Source organism: Saccostrea cucullata, unplaced genomic scaffold, assembly GCF_032062105.1.
Source record: "Saccostrea cucullata isolate Sc308-1 unplaced genomic scaffold, CSIRO_AGI_Scuc_v1 ctg1948, whole genome shotgun sequence".
NCBI lineage: Eukaryota > Metazoa > Mollusca > Bivalvia > Ostreida > Ostreidae > Saccostrea > Saccostrea cuccullata.
In genome coordinates this window covers 43,919-64,384 of record NW_026920396.1, presented here as the reverse complement: position 1 = coordinate 64,384, position 20,466 = coordinate 43,919, and the positions used below count along the sequence as shown (strand labels likewise).

The window sequence follows — 20,466 nt, the reverse complement described above, 5'->3', positions numbered from 1 at the left end:
ACTCCGACGGATTTTTTTGTAAGCATGATGCAAGATCTTCAGAATTCTCAATTAAAGCTGACCTGGCTTGGGAAAACAAATTCTGGTTCCAGACGAACTGCAAAGAAATTTGGTTTTCACTCTCACTATGCACAATCGAGTTACATATAATATTTTTTTATTTAAATCTAAGATGAAGAGGCGCATGATCTGAATACATGTTAAAATTTGCAACAATAAACTGATCAATTTGTGGAAATACATCAGGAGTAGTTATAACATAATCTACAACACTAAACACGCCCAATCAAAATTCTCAGCCCACTACTTTTACAAAGTGATAATAATTTGTTACCCAAATCATTAACGACCAAATCAGGGTTTGTTCTACTTTGAATACGTGTGTCTACGCCATAAAATAAAACTTCGCTTACTTCTTTCAAAACATCATTATGTAATTTATCATGCATTATGGAATCATTTGCGCTTGCTGTCCTTGCATTACTGTCAGAATCAGAAGCGGCCAGAAGAAGTTGTAAAAATAAAGAACAGTTAGGGTTAGAACAGATTGGAAGTAATCCTTTTGAATTCTTGGTGTAGTAAATCTAAAGAAAATTGGGAGACCGGGTTATAATATTTCTTTACCTTGGCCAGAAACTTTAGCGAACGCCTATGACAAAGCAAAATGCAGTGGGACGACCATTTACATATCTTTTAAATAGGCATGTGGAATAATATTATGTGAACATGATATAAATATAATATAAATTGCATATACGAGGGGCATTTCAAAAGTTCTGGCAACTGTTTAATAAAAGATTTACCCTTTTACGGAAATTATTGAGTTTGATATCATTGGAAAGATCAGAAAAATATACACATATTGTGACGTCAATTTATAATTTTTATGACGTAATAAATCCGAAAATGACTTCAGAATATAGAATGTTTACCATACTGACAATAAAAATGACGTAACAAAAGACACAATTTGATCAAATCAAAATTTTCAAGAAAACTTTTGCTCATTACTCGGACGCAAGCCGAACGCAAGTGCCAGTTGGTGGAATGTTTACATAGACTACAATTTATCATATGGTATTCTACTTCGGAGATCTTCTTGTTCTGAAATGGTTTTAGCGAGTGTCAAAATTAGCATGGTTTTATCGAATCTCGCTCAAACTTTTGCGTAAAGGCGACCTAAATGTGAGAAAAAGACAAAGTTGACAATCAAAGAAAAATAGGCGATCGTGTTACAAACTTAGATGGCATAAATTCGTCAGGTGTTTTAACCAGATTTGTGGGATCGATGAAGGCTCAAGAGAAGTTAAGTTTAGTGTGCCCAATATTTTCTCGTAAAATCCAAAATGGCGGCGGCGCCGTTGTAACCCCACCGTACCTCCACATATTCGCAAATTTTAATGCATGGAAAAGAAACCAGACTTTACATGTCTGAGTAACTTATATTCATTTTTTGGATTCAAAAGTCAAAAGCAGTAGTGAGTTTTGGGCCGCCGAAGTTGAATTTATATGAAAAAATACGCACAGAATCCAGTCGGGGACAAGATTTAGTACAGTTTATTCGTAAACGATAAGAGTCCTGTAACTCAAAATATATTTGATGAAAACTGCATTAATATACTTCAGTTTAATACAGAACATGTTTTATTTCAAACAATGGAGAGCTATATAAAAGACCGAAAAGTCAGCTGTATCATGTAAATAAAAATTTTTAATGAATGTCTATGATAGCAAAACCGGACATAAACTGTGCTCGTAAACAAACCATACAATGAATAATGGAATTGCTGATAAACAATATCATAGTCCTACTCTACCTCTTTTCAAATTAAAATTTTCTTTGAAATATTTTTTCAAATAAGCCTTTGACAGAATTTTTACGATCGTCTCATGTGGATAAAAACGCGACTTTTCAGTATGCTTTACATTCTATATTCTGACGTCATTTTCGGAGTTATTACGTCATAAAAATTATAAAGTGACGTCACAATAAGTGTATATTTTTCTGATCTTTTCAATGACATCAAAATCAATAATTTCCGTAAAACGGTTAATCTTTTATTAAACAGTTGCCAGAACTTTTGAAATGCCCCTCGTATGTTTGAAATGGTAATTTTGATTTAATAATTTCTGAAATATATTATTAGTTAGAAGTCCTTGTTTTTCTTTGACTACTATAGTAAATGTACTTAAAGAATTTATTTAGAAAATATTTATTGTTGTTTATTTTCGTTTTCTTAGATAAATCACCGACATATATGTATGCCATTTAAACAGAGATTGTAATTGATATGCTCATTTTTTTTACAGGAAAACTTTTACATCTCCGAATTAGAATGGATGAAGTGATTTGTGACAACCCTCTTGATAAAGATACAAGCGATGACAGTGATGTACAAAAAGAAAAGGTAAAATTTAATTGTAATCATTAAAAAAATACTGCAAGGTTTCATGGGTAACATGTTTCAATTCTCTAAATTAAAATCACAGCGATACTTCATTTAGCACAAAACATAGTTTTCCCTTAAACATTAATGTCAGGATAAAATATAACCTAGCCTGCTACATAGCTGCTACACGAGTCGCATATCACAGTGATAAAGTTTTCTTTAAGAAATGACAAAATATATTTTATAAATGCCTTACTATTTGAACTGAAACGGAAAGTATCATTGAAAAGAACGATAATCTTAAAATAAAAACAAAAAACACTCTGCCCATTGAACGAGGGCATTACATTCATGAATAATAAACTTCATATTTATTTGTTTCATGATACACGTAGATGTATTATTTAGCGATAGTTACATTGTTTGACATCTTTTTGGTTAACGTTAGTTACATATGTAAGTTTTTCGCTGATTTGTAAGCTAAATGAATGATGTAAGTATTCTTTAAGGTATTCAATGTGTAATGAAGAGATTTTGAACGATTTTAAATAATTGTAATCAAGTTAAGGACGTTGGATCTTGGATTTTTAAGTGAATTTTGGTCATGTCCATTATTTATAAAATTCTGCATCATTTTTAAGTTCTAACATTTAATATGAATTCTACAATGTTAATTGAACAATATTCAATGAAAAAACTGCGGTTAAATCCATTTAAGTAGAATTAAACTAGGGACTATATTTTGTGGCGGAAGTGATCAGTTTTTTCCCCTTTTGAACTACAACAGTACTTTTAATTTTGGATTCCTATTGCTCCATGCTGGTTGCACACAAAGCTGTTTTTTGCAAGGAAATGTGTTAAGCTAGTTCTGAAATAGCTATTGAATTATTTCGTATGAATTCTTTCAACAAAGTGTGACATATATAGTAAATACATTCTGAAAACCCGGGAAAAAAATTAGTCAATTTTAACGTAAAATTGACACTTTTTTAGTAATATCTGAAAATTTACATCATATAACCCTACTTTTGACGTTCTTTTCTAAATATTCAAGATACCTTCGACCTATTTGCTTAAATTCAGAAAAAAGTTTAAGACTTCAAAATAATTTTCTTGATTATTAAATTTTCAATGCCGGAAAAATCACATTTAATTACTGCAGAAAGGTAAAATAATTGATTATGCAAAGCAATTTAAAACTTTTTCTTACTCACAATTTTAAAGTGTCTTTTTTTAAACAAAATAAAGTTCATTTTGTTCATGCTTTAACTGGATCAAAAAATGGAGGGAAAACATCAAAAAATTAATTTTTAATTACGACACAAATTTCAGTGCAAAAAGGGTCATTTAAACGCCAAAAGAAGCGTATTGACCCCCCCATTTTTTGATTTAAATTTTAATTAAGCTATTTATGTAGAAACTAAGAATATACTTGGCAAAAAAAAGGTTTAGACTTTAAATATCAGGATCGAACGTCGTCTAAAACACATAGCTAGATTACCATAAAATTGAAATGAAACACATTCGCAAAACTGATAATATGTAGAAAGACATTAAAAGTTTTGCACGTTAAAAGGTTTTGAAGAATTATCTACCCTTGATGAAAAGAAAGCAATTTTTAATTTTTCCTTAGTAAATAATTTATTTTATTTCATATTTGAATAAAGACGGAATTAATGCATAATTTCACAATGAGATTATTTTGAAAAATTCAAATTACATTTTAGCTCACCTGAGCCGAAGGCTCAAGTGAGCTTTTCTGATCACATTTTGTCCGGCGTCCGTGTGTCCGTCTGGTCTGTCTGTCTGTAAACTTTTCACACTTTCGACTTCTTCTCAAGAACCCCTGGGCCAGTTTCAACCAAACTTGCCACAAAGCACCCTTAGAGGAAGGAAATTCAACTTTGTTCAAATGAAGGGCCATGCCCTCATTCAAAGGGAGAAAGTTTGGAATTTATCAAAATTTGGTGGTATGTTTTAAAAATCTTCTTTTGAAGAACCGCTGTGCCAGGAAAGATAAAACTTATGGTGAAACATCCTCATTGTAGATTCAAGTTTGTTCAAATCAGGACCCCTGGATGTACGGCGGGGTCACAATGGCGGACCAATGTTAAACAAAGAAATATATAGGAAAATTCTTAAAAAATCTTCTCAAGAATAACAAAGCCATGATTGATCATATTTATATGGAAGCATCCTCAGGTAGTTGTTATTCAAGTTTGTTCAAATCATGACCCCCGGGGGTAGGGCGGGGCCACAATGGCCGACTAAAGTTTTACATAGAAATATATAGGAATATTCTTTAAAAATCTTCTTCTCGAGAATAATAAAGCCATGATTGATCATATTTATATGGAAGCATCTTCAGGTAGTTGTGATTCAAGTTTGTTCAAATCATGACCCCCGGGGGTGGGGGGGGGGCACAATGGCCGACCAAAGTTTTACATAGAAATATATAGGAATATTCTTTAAAAATCTTCTTCTCAAGAATAACAAAGTCATGATTGATCATATTTATATGGAAGCATCCTCAGATAGTTGTGATTCAAGTTTGTTCAAATCATAACCCCCCGTGGGTAGAGCGGGGCCACAATGGCCGACCAAATTTTTACATAGAAATATATAGGAAAATTCTTTAAAAATCATCTTGACAAGAATAGCCAAAACAATAACAGTTCAAAGGTTTACTTTTGGATTTAAAATTATCAATAATAAACCAATTTCTACTTTTTCCTAGCCATAGTGCTCAGGTGAGTGATTTGGCCCATGGGCCTCTTGTTACAATATATGATAAAAGTATACGCTGCCTATAGATGTCAATATAAAATTCAAGGTGCAATAAATTGGACAATAATCACAATCTTGTAAATTCCTTTCGTAGAGACGTTTTATTTGATAACATATTCAAAATGCTACCATGATTAACAATATCGGATCATTCATTTATTTGATACAAATATGGTTGTTATAAATTGAATACCTTAACCTGGGATAATCTCACATTTCAATCGTTTTGTAAATATTTCACGAAGACGCCAAGATATTTAATTTTCTTATTTAAAATACCTTTCCATGGAAAAACCACGACAGAACTTGGATCCGAATGCACTCAATATAATTATCCTTGGCTTTGTAAACTTAGACAATGTATTTTTCCACAAGAGAAATCAAATACTCGTAGGTTTAAAAGTGTTTATTCATGCAAAAGTGCTTTGTATGAGTTATATGTGTAATTCTAGATGCCCCAAAGAAGTAACAAAAGCGAAAAAAAAATATCTGTCCAGTTTAAATTCCACTTACTTAAAATTACAAACAAGTACATGTAAGACAAAGATCAGTTATAAAATAAAGTTTCAATAACATAATTTTAAATTTCGTATCCAATGCAGATTATCTAGTCCATTTTTTGACCACTGAGAATATTTTCCACTCCTTCCATTCGGAAGTGAACAATAAAGTGTTTGCTTTCATAATTTAAGTACGGGTCTCTGTAAGAATCAGACAATATGTGTATAAAAGTGAATCATGAGGGTTCTTAGAATTCGATGATTTTACACACATAGGTTTCTCTTACCCTATGAACCACGTATGTAAAATGAAAATTATTTTGGGTCCTGGTTACTATGGAAACATGGCCAAAGAAATTTTCCCTAGCAACCGGTCAATTTTCCATGTTTATGGACAAATATATCACTAAACTTAGAGGCTTGAAATTGAATGTGAATATTACCAGAGGAGTTCTTAAATAATGTTATCATAAAGATAAACATTTCAAGTGATAAAATCATGTAATACATACAATTTTTATTTTAAGATATTTCTTTTACGGGAAATGGAAGATATGCATGTTTTGCATTTTTTGCTGATTCAGCATTTTTGTTAATTTGGGCAATTTTCAAGGCCATATATCTCAAACTTCTTGCACAATACAAGAGTATGGTATATTTTACATAACGGCAGAGGAATATCCTTTTTGGAATTTAAATTCAAAAACGTGTGTTTTTTAATATTTACAATCGGTTGCCTAGCAACAAAAATGGATGTTTTGATTAAGAGAAAGAGACAAATTGACAAATATGCGAGCTATTTATGGAATTAAATCTTATCGGTGGATACCAAAATCAATTTTTAAAGTAAAAACATATTCCTGAGACTTCTATATGAATCCAGGAATATTTTGCAAGTACTTATCGCCATAGTAACAGAAAATTCCCCATAGCAACAAAGAAAATAAATCCACTTTTGACATGCACTCATATATGTTAGTAAAGATTATTCAGTGTTTGACAGACCACAGAGATTTAAGAGCATCAGTACATTTTTTGTACTTTATTAGTCCCCAACCCGTGAAACTGGAGGGGGCTAAAGGTTTCCTCTGAGTCTGTCCGCCGGTCTAGCTGTACCTATGTCTGTCTGTAAGTCTGTTCTACTTGGGTTTCCACACTTATTTTCTAAATGCTTGCAGATATTGAGCTGAATTTCGGCATGTTAGTGTATCTTGGTGAGTCACAGATCAAGTTTGAATGTCGTTACGCTTCATTGATTTTTGATAGATTTAAGGCGTTTTAATTTTTTTTTCATAATGGTTTAAGATCGGGTTCGTGCTGCGCTAAATTCCAAAGGTCAACATGGTAAACATGAACTATGATGAAGCCAAAAGAAGATGTTAAAAAAATGAGTTGAATTTCCGTCTTTATATTTTTTAGATTAAAGGCATGCATAACCTCAAAATTTTAACATCAGACACTTTTACCATGGTCATAACTTTTGCATATTATAAAATGACATTCTAGAGAAAAGGGGGAAACAGGTAGGGGGCATGCCACAGGCACCTGAAGTATGGATAATACCCCCCCCCCCCCTTTTTTAATGAAAAAAAAATGTAAGAGTGTATAATACCTCAAAAATATAAAATTTCCCCGTCAAACACATCTATATGTCGTTATATGCAAGCAGATTGTACTTTTTCTCACGTTTAAAGAATGGCCCTATTCGGTATAATAAAGAAACAAAAGTTGTAAACAAACGGGGGTTCCCCACTTCGAGACAAGATTTCCAAGGTAATAACAGTGTTACCTATCATAATTTTGCAAACACTTTGTCTGGGAGATGTTCTTTTACTAGTCTCATAAAACTAAACCCCGCCATTGATGGTTAATATGCCGTAATCATACGATTTATTAATCGGATACATAAAATATTCTCCATTGGCAGCGTTGGAGGAGGTTTTGGAGCTGCTTTTCTGTTTCGCCTTATCTGATTGGTTAATTGTAATAGAGTTTAAATATCTAACCAATCAGATAAGGCGAAACAGAAAAGCAGCTTCAAAACCTCCTCCAACGCTGCCAATGGAGAAAAGTTTATGTATCCGATTAATAAATCGTATGATTACGGCATATTAACCATCAATGGCGAGGTTTAGTTTTAAGAGACTAGTAAAAGAACATCTCCCAGACAAAGTGTTTGCAAAATTATGATAGGTAACACTGTTATTACCTTGGAAATCTTGTCTCGAAGTGGGGAACCCCCGTTTGTTTACAACTTTTGTTTCTTACCTTGTGTATTTTTATTATACCGAATAGGGCCATTCTTTAAACGTGAGAAAAAGTACAATCTGCTTGCATATAACGACATATAGATGTGTTTGACGGGGAAATTTTATATTTTTGAGGTATTATACACTCTTACATTTTTTTTTCATTAAAAAAAGGGGGGGGTATTATCCATACTTCAGGTGCCTGTGGGGCATGCATTGCTTTAGTCCGAAAAATCTGACGTTTTCCTGGCATGTAAAATATCAAAATCGTAAAAAAAGCCAAGAAAACGTCAGATTTTTCGGACTAGCATTGCTTATGCAATAATTTCAGAATGTTTTTAACGTTTACCCATGGCAATAACAATGAGCATGTAGCAATCATGAAAAGTTATTAAGCGCCATATGGCATTTTTTAACATGTTTAGAGTGTACACGTTATAGTTAACATTTGTACCTATAAACAAACAAGTGGCAAGGTTCCAGGCCATAAAAGTTAGACGAGTTTTCTTTCGATCTCACAGTTACATGTAAAGGGGTTGAAATAAATGTACAACAAAATATTAGAGAAAAGAGCCTTGAAACATTTTCCAGGGACGAAACCAAAGCAAGCCTTCAACTGTAAAATAATATAAAGACATTGTTTTGGTCATAATTAATATAGATTTTCACATCTCAAAATTTTCAAACTTTATTCTTCCAAAAAGAGCAGTGCTAGGGAATTAAGCAGAAAAAAATATGCATTAATTAAAATTTGAAACATAAGGCCCAGGGACCACATCTCTCACCTGAGCACCGTAGCAGGGATCAAAGCAAAAATCAGTTCAGCCTTGGAAAGATTAAATGTATTTGTGGTCCCGACCTACCCCTAAAAGGGAAAGGGTACAATGTCTTATTTCTTAAGTGATACATGTATCCAATGTAACTTAAGTTCTTCCAGAAAAGTACTATTTAAGGTGAGTCAAATAACAAGTTTCTTGATTAAAGCTGAACACTACTCGTAAAAAAGGCATAGTCTGCAATATTTCCTATTCTTCAACGCTCTCCCTACAACCCATATATAAGGAGCACATCGCTTATCAGTTCAATGTATTTTACTGTAGAGGACGTACATCTTACAAAGTTACATAGCCGTGCTACTCGGTCGCGATGAAATTATCAAAGTTAACGTACTTTTTCCAAAATAGGACAAAAGTATCATGAAAAATATAGGTCGATACATCATTTACAAACAGAAAATGCACATAAAAACAAGGAATAAAGTAACGCAAAAAATCTAAGACCACGCAAGGAGTACTACACGTTGGCCACGAATTTTGAGTGTGCAATCGGGTGTCACAAAATCGAACTGTTTATATACCCTTCTGACAGTGCCTATTTATGAGAACATGTAAATAGTACTCACGAAAGCAAATTCCAAAAGCAGCAAGATATTACTTTAAACCACTGGTACTTTGTTTCCGTGGTTACACGGAAAAGAAGAAAATGATCAAATTTTCTTATATTGTTGGTGTTGTGATGTTGCAAGGTCCTAGGGATGTATACATGTCAGAAATGCGGATCCAGTGCCGGTGTGCCGGTCATCCCCCCCCCCCTCCCGTTTGAAGATTTTGTACATGTACACTGATGTATATAAAATTTATTTGTCCACTATCCTAAAATCAAGGAAAAAACATCTTTCATTTGTGGACCCCCACTAGTCCCATGCCCTAAACCCAATGGGGACTTCAGTGCAGCCTTGGACCCCCTGCCTTCTACTGCCCCCCACCCCCAACCCAACCCCACCCCATAACAAAATTGCTTGATCGACTTTCTTGAATTTTCCTGTTTTTTTTTCTCTCAAGATAGGAGCACTAGCCCAATTTCAGTAATTAAAAGTAAACAGATAGCTAATGAAACATGCAAATTTATGCTGAAGTCTAGTCGGTACTTGTATTCTAAATACTGCACGAAGTAGAAATCAGATTTTGCAAATATAAAAAAAAAACATTTTTATTTTATTAAATTCAAACATTTGAAAATGAATGTATTCTTTGAAAATTAAGGTACATTGATGGCATTAGGAATTCTATTTATTCTATCTCAGCTTAGTTCAGTTTATTGAAGATAAAGAGACATATATCTCACAATTATACATTTTTATAACAAATATAATGATGAGCTTAACATGCAACATGTACAGTACATATTATATTTTCTATAATGTATAAACAAGTGAAAGGCACTATTCTTGATGCACTCGCTAGTTGCACAAATTTTCCTAGATTACATAATTATTTTTTATTCTGTGTAATAACATGACTACGGTAAGTAACTGTACTAATTTGAGGACACTTGGTCTTCGGGAGTATAGTACATATATACACTGTGTTACAGTTTCTATCGAACATGTACAATTTTGCAAAGCCTAGCCAATGAAATTCATTTGTAATATTTACAATGCAGTCATCATTATTTTCTGTCCTTTTTTGGAGACATGCTTGAAGAATACAATTATCACTACTTTAAAAGAAAAAAAAACCAACATTTAAGGATTTTCTTTTCCCTGACCAGTTTAAGAGGAAATTCACCTAATTCACAATATATTACCATAATGTTATATGTATTCTGAAAAGGGTACATAGTGCGGGGTGCAGATATAATTATGTTTTGTTGTACAATTTTTAGTGTATTGATGTATACGGGTATACCTATTGAATACATCAAAACATCCCTCCTTTTAATTAATATTATATATCATTGTAAGTTACAAAAACAATTTGAATAATCTTTTGAAATTAATGTTTTTCAAGTTTAAAAAAAATACCACACAAAATTAAAGAGAATTTGTACACTTCGATTGATTGATTGTGTATATTGTTAAACGTCTCTCTCTCTCTCGAGAATTTTTCACTCACATGGAGACGCCACCACTTGCCGGTGGAGAGCTGGAAATTTTGTCATATACTTGGCACTGAGGGCCATTGAGCAGGGAGGGATCTTTTTTCGTGCATGTATCTACTGCGACACGGGACCTTGATTTATACGGTCTCATCCGAAGTACCGGTCTCCACGTCCCACAGTGGGATTCGAACCCTGGACGTAAGGATTGACTCCTTTGCGACTCTCGAGCAGACGCTTTAACCACTGCGCCACGCGGGCGACTGTAGACTTCGAAAGATGTATGTTGATTTTCGAAATCCATTGCTTGGTAAAAATATATCATCTCATGCAAAGTGATCAATAATGCTATGAACGCTAGGGATAGAAATTTACAGTACAAAATTTTAGGCTATAATTTTTTTTGTCCAACATTTATATGGCAAGTATTGACTTTGGACAATTGCAGGCACTTTTTCTGTATTTGTCCTGCTTAGGGCATTGATTCCCTATTGATGTATTGTAGTTTTATTAAACCCAATTTTGACAATTGTTTCTAACAAGGGATGTAGCAACAGGGGGCCCAAGGGGTGGGGGCTGCCCCCCCCCCCCAGTTTTTTCGAACGCAACTTATCACTGTAGGAAATGTTTATTAGAAGACACCCCCCCTAAATTTACAGTTACAGTTAAGGGAAATAAAAGAAATGTATTATCGCATTAAAATAAAATTTGGTGCTAGCTGAAGGTGTGCTTTTATTGTAAAAAAAAATTAAATAAAAATATCATATACCAATTATACAAACAATGCTATTTCAATAAATATTTTTTAAACTCCGGGAGCGAGCCCCTGCGCACCAAGATTCATTTTTTAACTTCATAAAAAGATTGCTCATGAGGAAAACTTAGTGTGGTAAAAATTGTAAATCATGCTAGTTTGAACGTCTAACCGTCTAAGCAAGCTACTCTAAGTATATATACACTGTACAGTGTTACATAGAGACTGTTTCTGTCACTGTCTGACCTGACATATATCTACATTGTCTCTCATCAACGTGTTTTTACATGTAATGTAATATTCTTATTGCGAAATGTACCGGGGTCGGGGGAGAGTCAGGGCAGAGGCCCCCTCAGGTGTCACAATTTTCAAAGCAGAGGAATATCGGTTAAATGCATGAAAGCCAAAAAACGGAAAGAAAAAAGCACAGGGGCTTGCTCCCGGCGTGTAATAATTATTTATTTAAAAATCATTTAAGAGAGTAATCCAAGGGAAGTAATTGGGAAGTAAAAATGCTTCAAAATGCAGAAAAAATTAATATTCACCTTTAAAATTCTTTTATGCATATCATTTGCCCACCGAATTAAATGCTTAATATAATAAAATGTTGACCTTCCTTTTTCTATGCTTAATTTGTAAATGATTGTATTTTTTTGTCTTAATTGTCTTAAGCATTTAACCAGAAGTCTCTGTCGAGACTGAAGCTCTACTGGTTTGTACTTATAGCAAAGGAAGAGAAAAGTACTTAAGCAGTTGGGAATTGAAACTTTACAACAGCAATAAATAGAATAATGATCCTTGATAAAGTCTCTTTATGTTCCTAGTGTAGTCTACTTGTGTGACAAGTTATATTGAAATCAGACGAAAACTGTAGGAGGAGTAGCATTTTGAAACAATTCTATAAACATTTTTATTTTCAGTAACCACCATTCCTGGAAATCAAAAACCGATAAATCTAATTATGTATCCTAGTGCAGTCTACTTGCGTGCCAAGTTATATTGAAATCAGACCAAAACTATAGGAGGAGTAGCATTTTGAAACCATTTTAATGAAATTTCTATTTTTAGTAACCACGACAACACCGTTTATCGAAATCAAAAACCGATACACAGAATTATGTATCTTAGTGTAGTCTACTTGTTTGCCAAGTTATATTGAAATCAGACCAAAACTGTAGGAGGAGTAGCATTTTGAAAAATTGTTTCAAGACAGACGGACAGACAGTCAGACAGACAGACAGCTAGACGGACGGACGGACACCGGACGCATTACTATCGCATAAGCTCTTCTGGTCTCTGACCAGTAGAGCTAAAAACAGCAAGATTTACCATATTTTGATATTTTCGAGTACCTAGCATGACCACTAACAAGTGTGAAATTAAAATTGAACCGTAAACATTGTTGTTTGAATCTCTAGCATTGGTTTAAAAAAATTATACACAAATTTAATTATCTCCTTTCATTTCTGAACATCTTCATGAAAAGAGCAGATTTTCATGATTTACAGAAATGAGAAAGTCTGTATCCCGTTTCCATGGCAACGGTTAACCGAGGTTATAATTCAAAAATACTTCTACATTTCACAATCAATCACACATTTGTTTATAATTATGACAGAAAAAATTCAAATCTGTAATTACGCGTTGCCAACCAATTTTGATAATTACGGAGAATTGGTCTTAAAATGCTTATGTACAGAGACTTTAGAGAATAACTTTAGCTCCTTGTAATATATAATTTTATTAACGTTATAAGCTCAGTAATATTGCTATGCATTAATTAAGATAAAAAATTACTATTGTTAAAGTTCAACACTATTTTTTAATATTTAACAAATCATCATTACTAGACAAAAATAATCAAATCTGTGAATGAGTGCATGTCAAAAGTGGATTTATTTTCTTTGTTGCTATGGGGAATTTTCTGTTGCTATGGCAATTAGTATATGCAAAATATTCCTGGATTCATGAAGAAGTCTCAGAAACATGTTTTTATTTTAAAAATTGATTTTGGTATCCACCGATAAGATTTAATTCCATAAATAACTCGCATATTTGACAATTTGTCTCTTTCTCTTAATCAAAACATCCATTTTTGTTGCTAGGCAACCGATTGTAAATATTAAAAAACACACGTTTTTGAATTTAAATTCCAAAAAGGATATTCCTCTGCCTTTATGTAAAATATACCATACTCTTGTATTGTGCAAGAAGTTTGAGATATATGGCCTTGAAAATTGCCCAAATTAACAAAAATGCTGAATCAGCAAAAAATGCAAAACATACTTATCTTCCTTTGCCCATAAAAGAAATATCTTAAAATAAAAATTGTATGTATTACATGGTTTTATCACTTGAAATGTTTATCTTTATGATAACATTATTTAAGAACTCCTCTGGTAATATTCACATTCAATTTCAAGCCTCTAAGTTTAGTGATATATTTGTCCATAAACATGGAAAATTGACCGGTTGCTAGGGAAAATTTCTTTGGCCATGTTTCCATAGTAACCAGGACCCAAAATAATTTTCATTTTACATACGTGGTTCATAGGGTAAGAGAAACCTATGTGTGTAAAATCATCGAATTCTGAGAACCCTCATGATTCACCTTTTGTCTGATTCTTACAGAGACCTGTACTTAATAATGATCAATTTTGTATTTAAAAAAATGGGTTCTTTGTTATTATAAAATGATGTCTACACTCATCACCATGAATTACGTTTTTGTCTATATTACCCGGTCAAACAAATTTAAGGTCAGACGATACGTTCCTCAAAAATATATGATTTTTAAAATTTAAGAATTTTGTTATTGATGTAAAGGTATTTAAGCAATTTTTTCACAAAAATTTAGGGTAACTTACAGGCGTTTGGACAAGATGCCACAGGGTCATATTTCCTGAGATAACCCTTATGGGTAATATATTGAATAGACAATATCACAATTTTGGGTGCACCTATATTTAAATAATTTTTGATATAATACCAAGAGAAACAGGACATGTATTTGAGGAACGTCTGATCTTAAAACGTGACAAATGTATTAAAAAGATAAAAAAAAATGTGCGTTAAATTATCATTTTTACAGTTAAAAACTGATGATAGTTGCCCAGCAAGGCATTGCGATCTTTGCCATGATATAGGGGAATCAGCATATGCCACTTTGGTTTGTAAGCAGGAACAGCTATACCTTTGTAAGCCTTGCGGAAAGCGTCATAACATTCAGCGTTCGACCCAGTCACATGTTGTCATTGATATTAAAGATTATGAAGAGAACAAGTTATTCTGCGAAATTTGTGAGAGTCAAAATGAAAAGGTACCAGTCTATGGATTCTGTGAAACATGCGAAGATCCAGAATATCTGTGCCAACCTTGTTCAAGAAGACATACAGCATCGAAATTTTTCAAAAATCACTCAATCTGCACCAACCTAGATAAACTGAATTATGTTCTGAACTCAAAATCTGCACAGGTATGTCCTATCTTTATTTATTAAGCTTTATATTTTGGATGATTAATCCTCCAAGTTAGCAATCTCATCTATGTTTTGGAGGTCCATGTTGCATTTGGTTATAATATGTAATGTTTAAATTGACTTCTGAGGTTGCCAATTTTTCGTTCATAAAACGAACATCATTTCTTCATAAAAGATATCTCTGACTCTTTACAAGATCAAAAAATTTCCTACAATTTATCGCATTTTTGTCTTTTTAAGAGGTATTTTGTTTATTTAATAAATGACATTAAAGCTGAAGCAGTTGATAAAAAAATATCTAAACAACGAATTTTGCAAATTGTGGCAGTACAAGTGCCATCTGCAGTTTCGTACATTATGAACATAATTTTGAAAACAAATCTGAGCAATAGATAAATAACGCTAACAAATATGATCATTACACGCCGAAACAAGATGAATTTTTTTCCAGGACGCAAAGAATGACAAGGATAGAGATACGAAAACAATGAATTGTAGCCTTTGCACTGATATCGGGGAATATCGAGTAGCATCCTGCTTCTGTTCATCTTGTGACATACCTGAACCATTGTGTGATGAATGCAGTCGACATCACACCCGACAAAGGAATATGCGCGACCATTCACTGTCCACTGATATGCAAGCTTTTGTTTCTATTCTAAAACACAAAACAATTAAATGCGAGTTGTGTCTACTTGATGGCGAGCACAAGCCTGCTAGTTCCTTTTGTCTAACATGCGAAGAACCAGAGGCACTATGCGATGGATGTTCCTCCCAACATATTAGACAAAGAACATTCAGAAATCATCAGATAAGCAATGATATAGCAAAGTTACCTAAAAAGAAAAAAATCTTGTGCGAACCTTGTACTATTGAGGGGGTTAGATCTCCCGCCAATTTTTTTTGTAAAGACTGTGATGATCCAGAACCTTTATGCAAGGATTGCGCACGTCAGCACACAAGGCAACGCCAGTTCAGGGAACATTCAATATGCGATGATATAAATAAAATGACCCTGAAATCAGGAATAGTATCTCGTGTTTTATGCGCTGTATGCAAGGAAGAAGACACAGATTCTGAAGCTTCTTGTTTTTGTCAAGATTGCAGTGATCAAGAACCTTTTTGCCCAGAGTGTGCCAGACAGCATATTAGACAGAAAAGCTTCCGAAGTCATAAACTGTGTAAAGATTTATCACTTTTACAAGACTCAGGAAAGGAAAAAGTTTTTTGCAATATTTGCAAAAAAGACAGCAAGAATATTCCTGCTGATGTATATTGTAAAGATTGTTTAAAGCCTGAGCCATTGTGTAACAGTTGCGCCCGTCAACATGTAAAGCAAAAACAATTTCGAAATCATGGAATGTGCAAAGATATAGCGCATTTTATCAAATATCAAAAGCTAGATGAAAAGGCTTGTGACATTTGCAAGATTGATGGAAAACATTCAAAAGCAACGAAATATTGCCGTGACTGTGAGGAGCTTTTGTGCAAAAAGTGTGAAGATACACATCTCAAATTTAGCTTTGATCATGTACTTACTGACAATTTAGGCAGCAGTGCACTTTGTGAGCCATGTAAAAGGGGAAATAAAAAATCATCAGCGAATTCATTTTGCGAAAATTGCGAGGAACCAATGTGCAAAACATGTTCAGAACAACACCTGAAACAAAAACCTTCTAGAGACCATGTCATTTGCAACAATATTTTAAAATTTCTCAAACCAAAATCAGAAAAAGAAACTGGCGAAAAAAATCCAATGGAAAGGTGATTTTTTTTAACATCTTCAGTACAAGAAGAAAGACACAATAATTAATATTTCTTTTGTGACTGATTTTTAATTGATGTTATGTAAATTTTTTGCATCATTACCTTCTTTTGGATAATTTTAAATTCATCGTAATATTTGAGTTTGTTTTTATTTATTTTTTTATAAGTATGAAAATTTTGTATCTTCTTTGCAATTGTTATTTTTTTTAATTATAGCTTGGAGTTGGAGGATAGCTCAGAAAGAAACAAAAAAGGAAGTAGGATTGAAACTAAAATCAAGGTAATTAAAGATAAAACATAAAACTGTGTTTTGTAATTTTTTTTATTTAATCTTTAAATCATCTGTTTCATTCTAGATACGTAACAAACCAACTATACTAAATAGGAAGTCCGATTCAATTGAGTTGTTTTGGGAAGTAATAGAGGAGGAAATTGATTTTTATCAAATAAGATATAAAAGCCCAAAAGGAAATGACAAATGGAAGTTCTGTGAAACGAATGATTCAACCAACACATTCGTGGTAAGTGGACTTAAGGCAAATACTGCCTATATTTTTCAAGTTCGAAGTGTGGCCAATGACATAGAAGGATTTTACAGTGAACAAAGCGATCCTATTTACACAACCAAGTCCTTAGCAACAAAGATGCTCGATTTCTCTGTCATAATACCAAATACAGATCCAGTAAAGTACCAATTAGCAGCAGAGGAAAATATACATGCCCGTAATAGTCATGCAAAGACAAGGCAACTTATTCTAGGTAGGTTAATAAAGTGAGGATATTAAATAAAAGGAAATCAGCAGATTAAATTCAAATTTATATCATGCACTTTTTTGTAAATACTATTTTATGGTTTGTTGCTATTTATCTCCATTTAATTGTGAACATAGTTCATGATTTTAGGAGCTAATTTTTAAAATAATTTTTATAATTGTTATCATTATTTTTATAACTTTGTCTAATTTCAGATTCTTAATTATGCTCTAATTATTGCATATTTTTATCTTTATTTTTAATGTTTAAGCGCTTTAGAGTAATTTTAATTATATTTAGCGCTACATAATTTAATAACAATAATAATAATAATTAAAATAATAATAATAATAATAATAATAATAATAATAACGTCATATTGATTAGGAAAACAACAAATTGGGTCGTCGTGGGAAAAAACCATGATGCTTGTTGGTGCAACAGGTTCTGGAAAGAGCACACTGGTGGATGGCATTATCAATTATATATTGGGTGTCAGCTTTGAAGACCCCTTTCGGTTTACGCTGGTTAACCTAGAGCAAGACGAAAAGAAGACTCACAATCAGGTACATTTTTATCATTATTTTTAATTTCAAAGTTAATGGAGATTTACTTTATTTATCTTTATTCAGCCCTATTGGTATTAACAAATTAGATTAGTTCACCAGAATGAACGTGAAGTAGATCCATTTTGTGATGGTAACAAACAAGATCATTCTCTACATATAGTGCAAAGAACAACCAACACAAATATTTATTACTTACAATGTTGTTTTCTACTTCTTCTATCCGATAAACAATCTTAATGCATGTCAAATTCTATAATACATGTGTAGATTCAAAACATTGTTTCAATTTCACTTCCATATTATCTTTAGCGCTTGCTGTGTGCTCGGTCGTTCGCTAGTTTTTTCGGCCGCGCCTGACTTAGGTTGATAAAAAATTGGTATCATGTTCCTTCACAAGCACTATGTACTTTGCAGTAAAAGTAGCAAGTCCCTTGAAGGGGACCTTGAAAACCGAAAAACAACAGGCATTGGCACGATAAAGATCCCTCACTGCTCAATGACCCTGAGTGCCGAGTATAGGTCGGATTTTGAAGCCCCTCACGGGTATATGATAACGTCTCTTAATGAGTGAAATATTCGCAAATGGGACGTACAACAAGATACAATTTATAAATCAAGCTTTAGTATCTTTTTTGTTTTGTGCCGCTATTTTTAGAGATACTGACAATGTACGATTTACTGATTGAAATAATTAATTTAATAATTCTCACAAGAGTACACTGGTTATTATATTCGTTAAAAAAAACATGATACACTGTGAATATGTAACGTTTGGTAGATAAGAAGTTTAACTAGTTTTTTTTCTTTTTGTTTCTCATTTTCCTTTGTTTATTTTTTTTTTGACAGATGTGTATTGTATTTCCTAATTTACTAAGTTGTTTAAGGGAGAAATGATTACAAAAGCAAAGAAAATCACGAATTCAAATGTCAAATTGAAAATGAATATGTTAAAATGTAAACCACTCTCTTTGACACAAGTAAAAAATAATGCAATTTACATTATACATTTAATTACCTCTTTTGAGGTCAACATGGTGAAATAAGGACCCGAGACCTGGTCCACGAGGTGACCTGACCTGACCAAGACTGTGTAGCGACCGAGGTCAGGGCAGGTCATCGAGTGGGCCGGGTCGAGGGTCCTTATTTCACCATGTTGACCTCAAAAGGGGTAATCAATTGTTTTATTATACCGAGATATTGAATAAAAACTCTCCTGTATGACCCAAAATGTAATATTACCACTGTCTTAACAATAAAAAATACATGATCATTGAAAAAGAGAGGAAGTAAATTGAAGTCATTTTGTGCATGGATGGAATTCTCAGTTTATTACCTGTAGTTAAACAAATATTAGTTCTTATTTAGAGTAATTGTTTTTCATTTTACTTTATTTATTTACTAACGCCTGGGCGCAAGGAGTGTACACATCAAATTTATTATCATCATGGTCATCTTCTACAAAAATTAAAAAGAACTTAGGCCATCTTCAAAAAAAAGTTATTGGTTGCCCTCTCCTGACCTACTGGTTATAATTGATCCGAGTTGAAAGGGTTCTTAACACAAACAAAAAATTGATACATGGATTGATGTATATTTTTTGACTTATTTTGATTTCAAATGACATAAATAATAAATCCCTGAAATATAAAGAAATCGTAGGTTTTCCTCGGTACCTAGATATGAGACTTTGTTTTTGCTTCCTATATAATTTCGTATAGAATTTTGTACAAATTTTTAACCTTATGACAAAATCTTACAGAATTTTCCCCATACACCTGGTAAACATTATTCTGGTTACCAATTTCTATGTAAATTTATGAGAAATATTGCTGAATTTCTTAAACATGTTTGTTTGTGTTATTAATCCTTTAAAAAATAAACCTCTAGGAAGAATTTAGTTTTTACAATTCTCAGAGAATAGATTTTGAAAATTAAGCATTGGTTTCAAGTTTTTGTAAAAATACAATTTCCCCCCACCTACCTAACCACCAGAAGTTTTCATTCTGAGTCGGGAGAGATCAAAAACATTACTCTAAATTTGGCCCTATTATACCAAATGTACAATCAGTTCTACATATATTCACATTTTAGGACGAGCACTTATTATTCCACTACAACGTGGAAACTAATGGACGACAATTTAACACTTGCACAACCGAAAGGATGTATATATTGTTGAGATGACAGTCCATGAAAGTAAATTAGCATACCTGTTTGATAAACTTCAAATCTGCATGAATTTACATAATATTCACGATATTTGCTTCTTAACCCCCTTTTACATGTTTTTGTACTTGATGTCTGAGCAATTTTCTCATTACACAACATGATCAATTCTCAGG

The 20,466-nt window shown here is 32.9% G+C and overlaps 1 protein-coding gene across 1 annotated transcript in view; it reads left to right on the top strand.

Moving 5' to 3' along the window:
* The first annotated feature begins 450 nt into the window (after window positions 1-450).
* LOC134248198 (uncharacterized) overlaps window positions 451-20,466 on the top strand; it is a 54,116-nt gene continuing 34,100 nt past the window's right edge. The window contains 6 exon segments of the mRNA XM_062730622.1: window positions 451-553; window positions 2,311-2,408; window positions 14,649-15,032; window positions 15,487-16,799; window positions 17,019-17,082; window positions 17,159-17,561. Of these exon segments, the coding sequence (XP_062586606.1) occupies window positions 451-553; window positions 2,311-2,408; window positions 14,649-15,032; window positions 15,487-16,799; window positions 17,019-17,082; window positions 17,159-17,561 (2,365 nt within the window).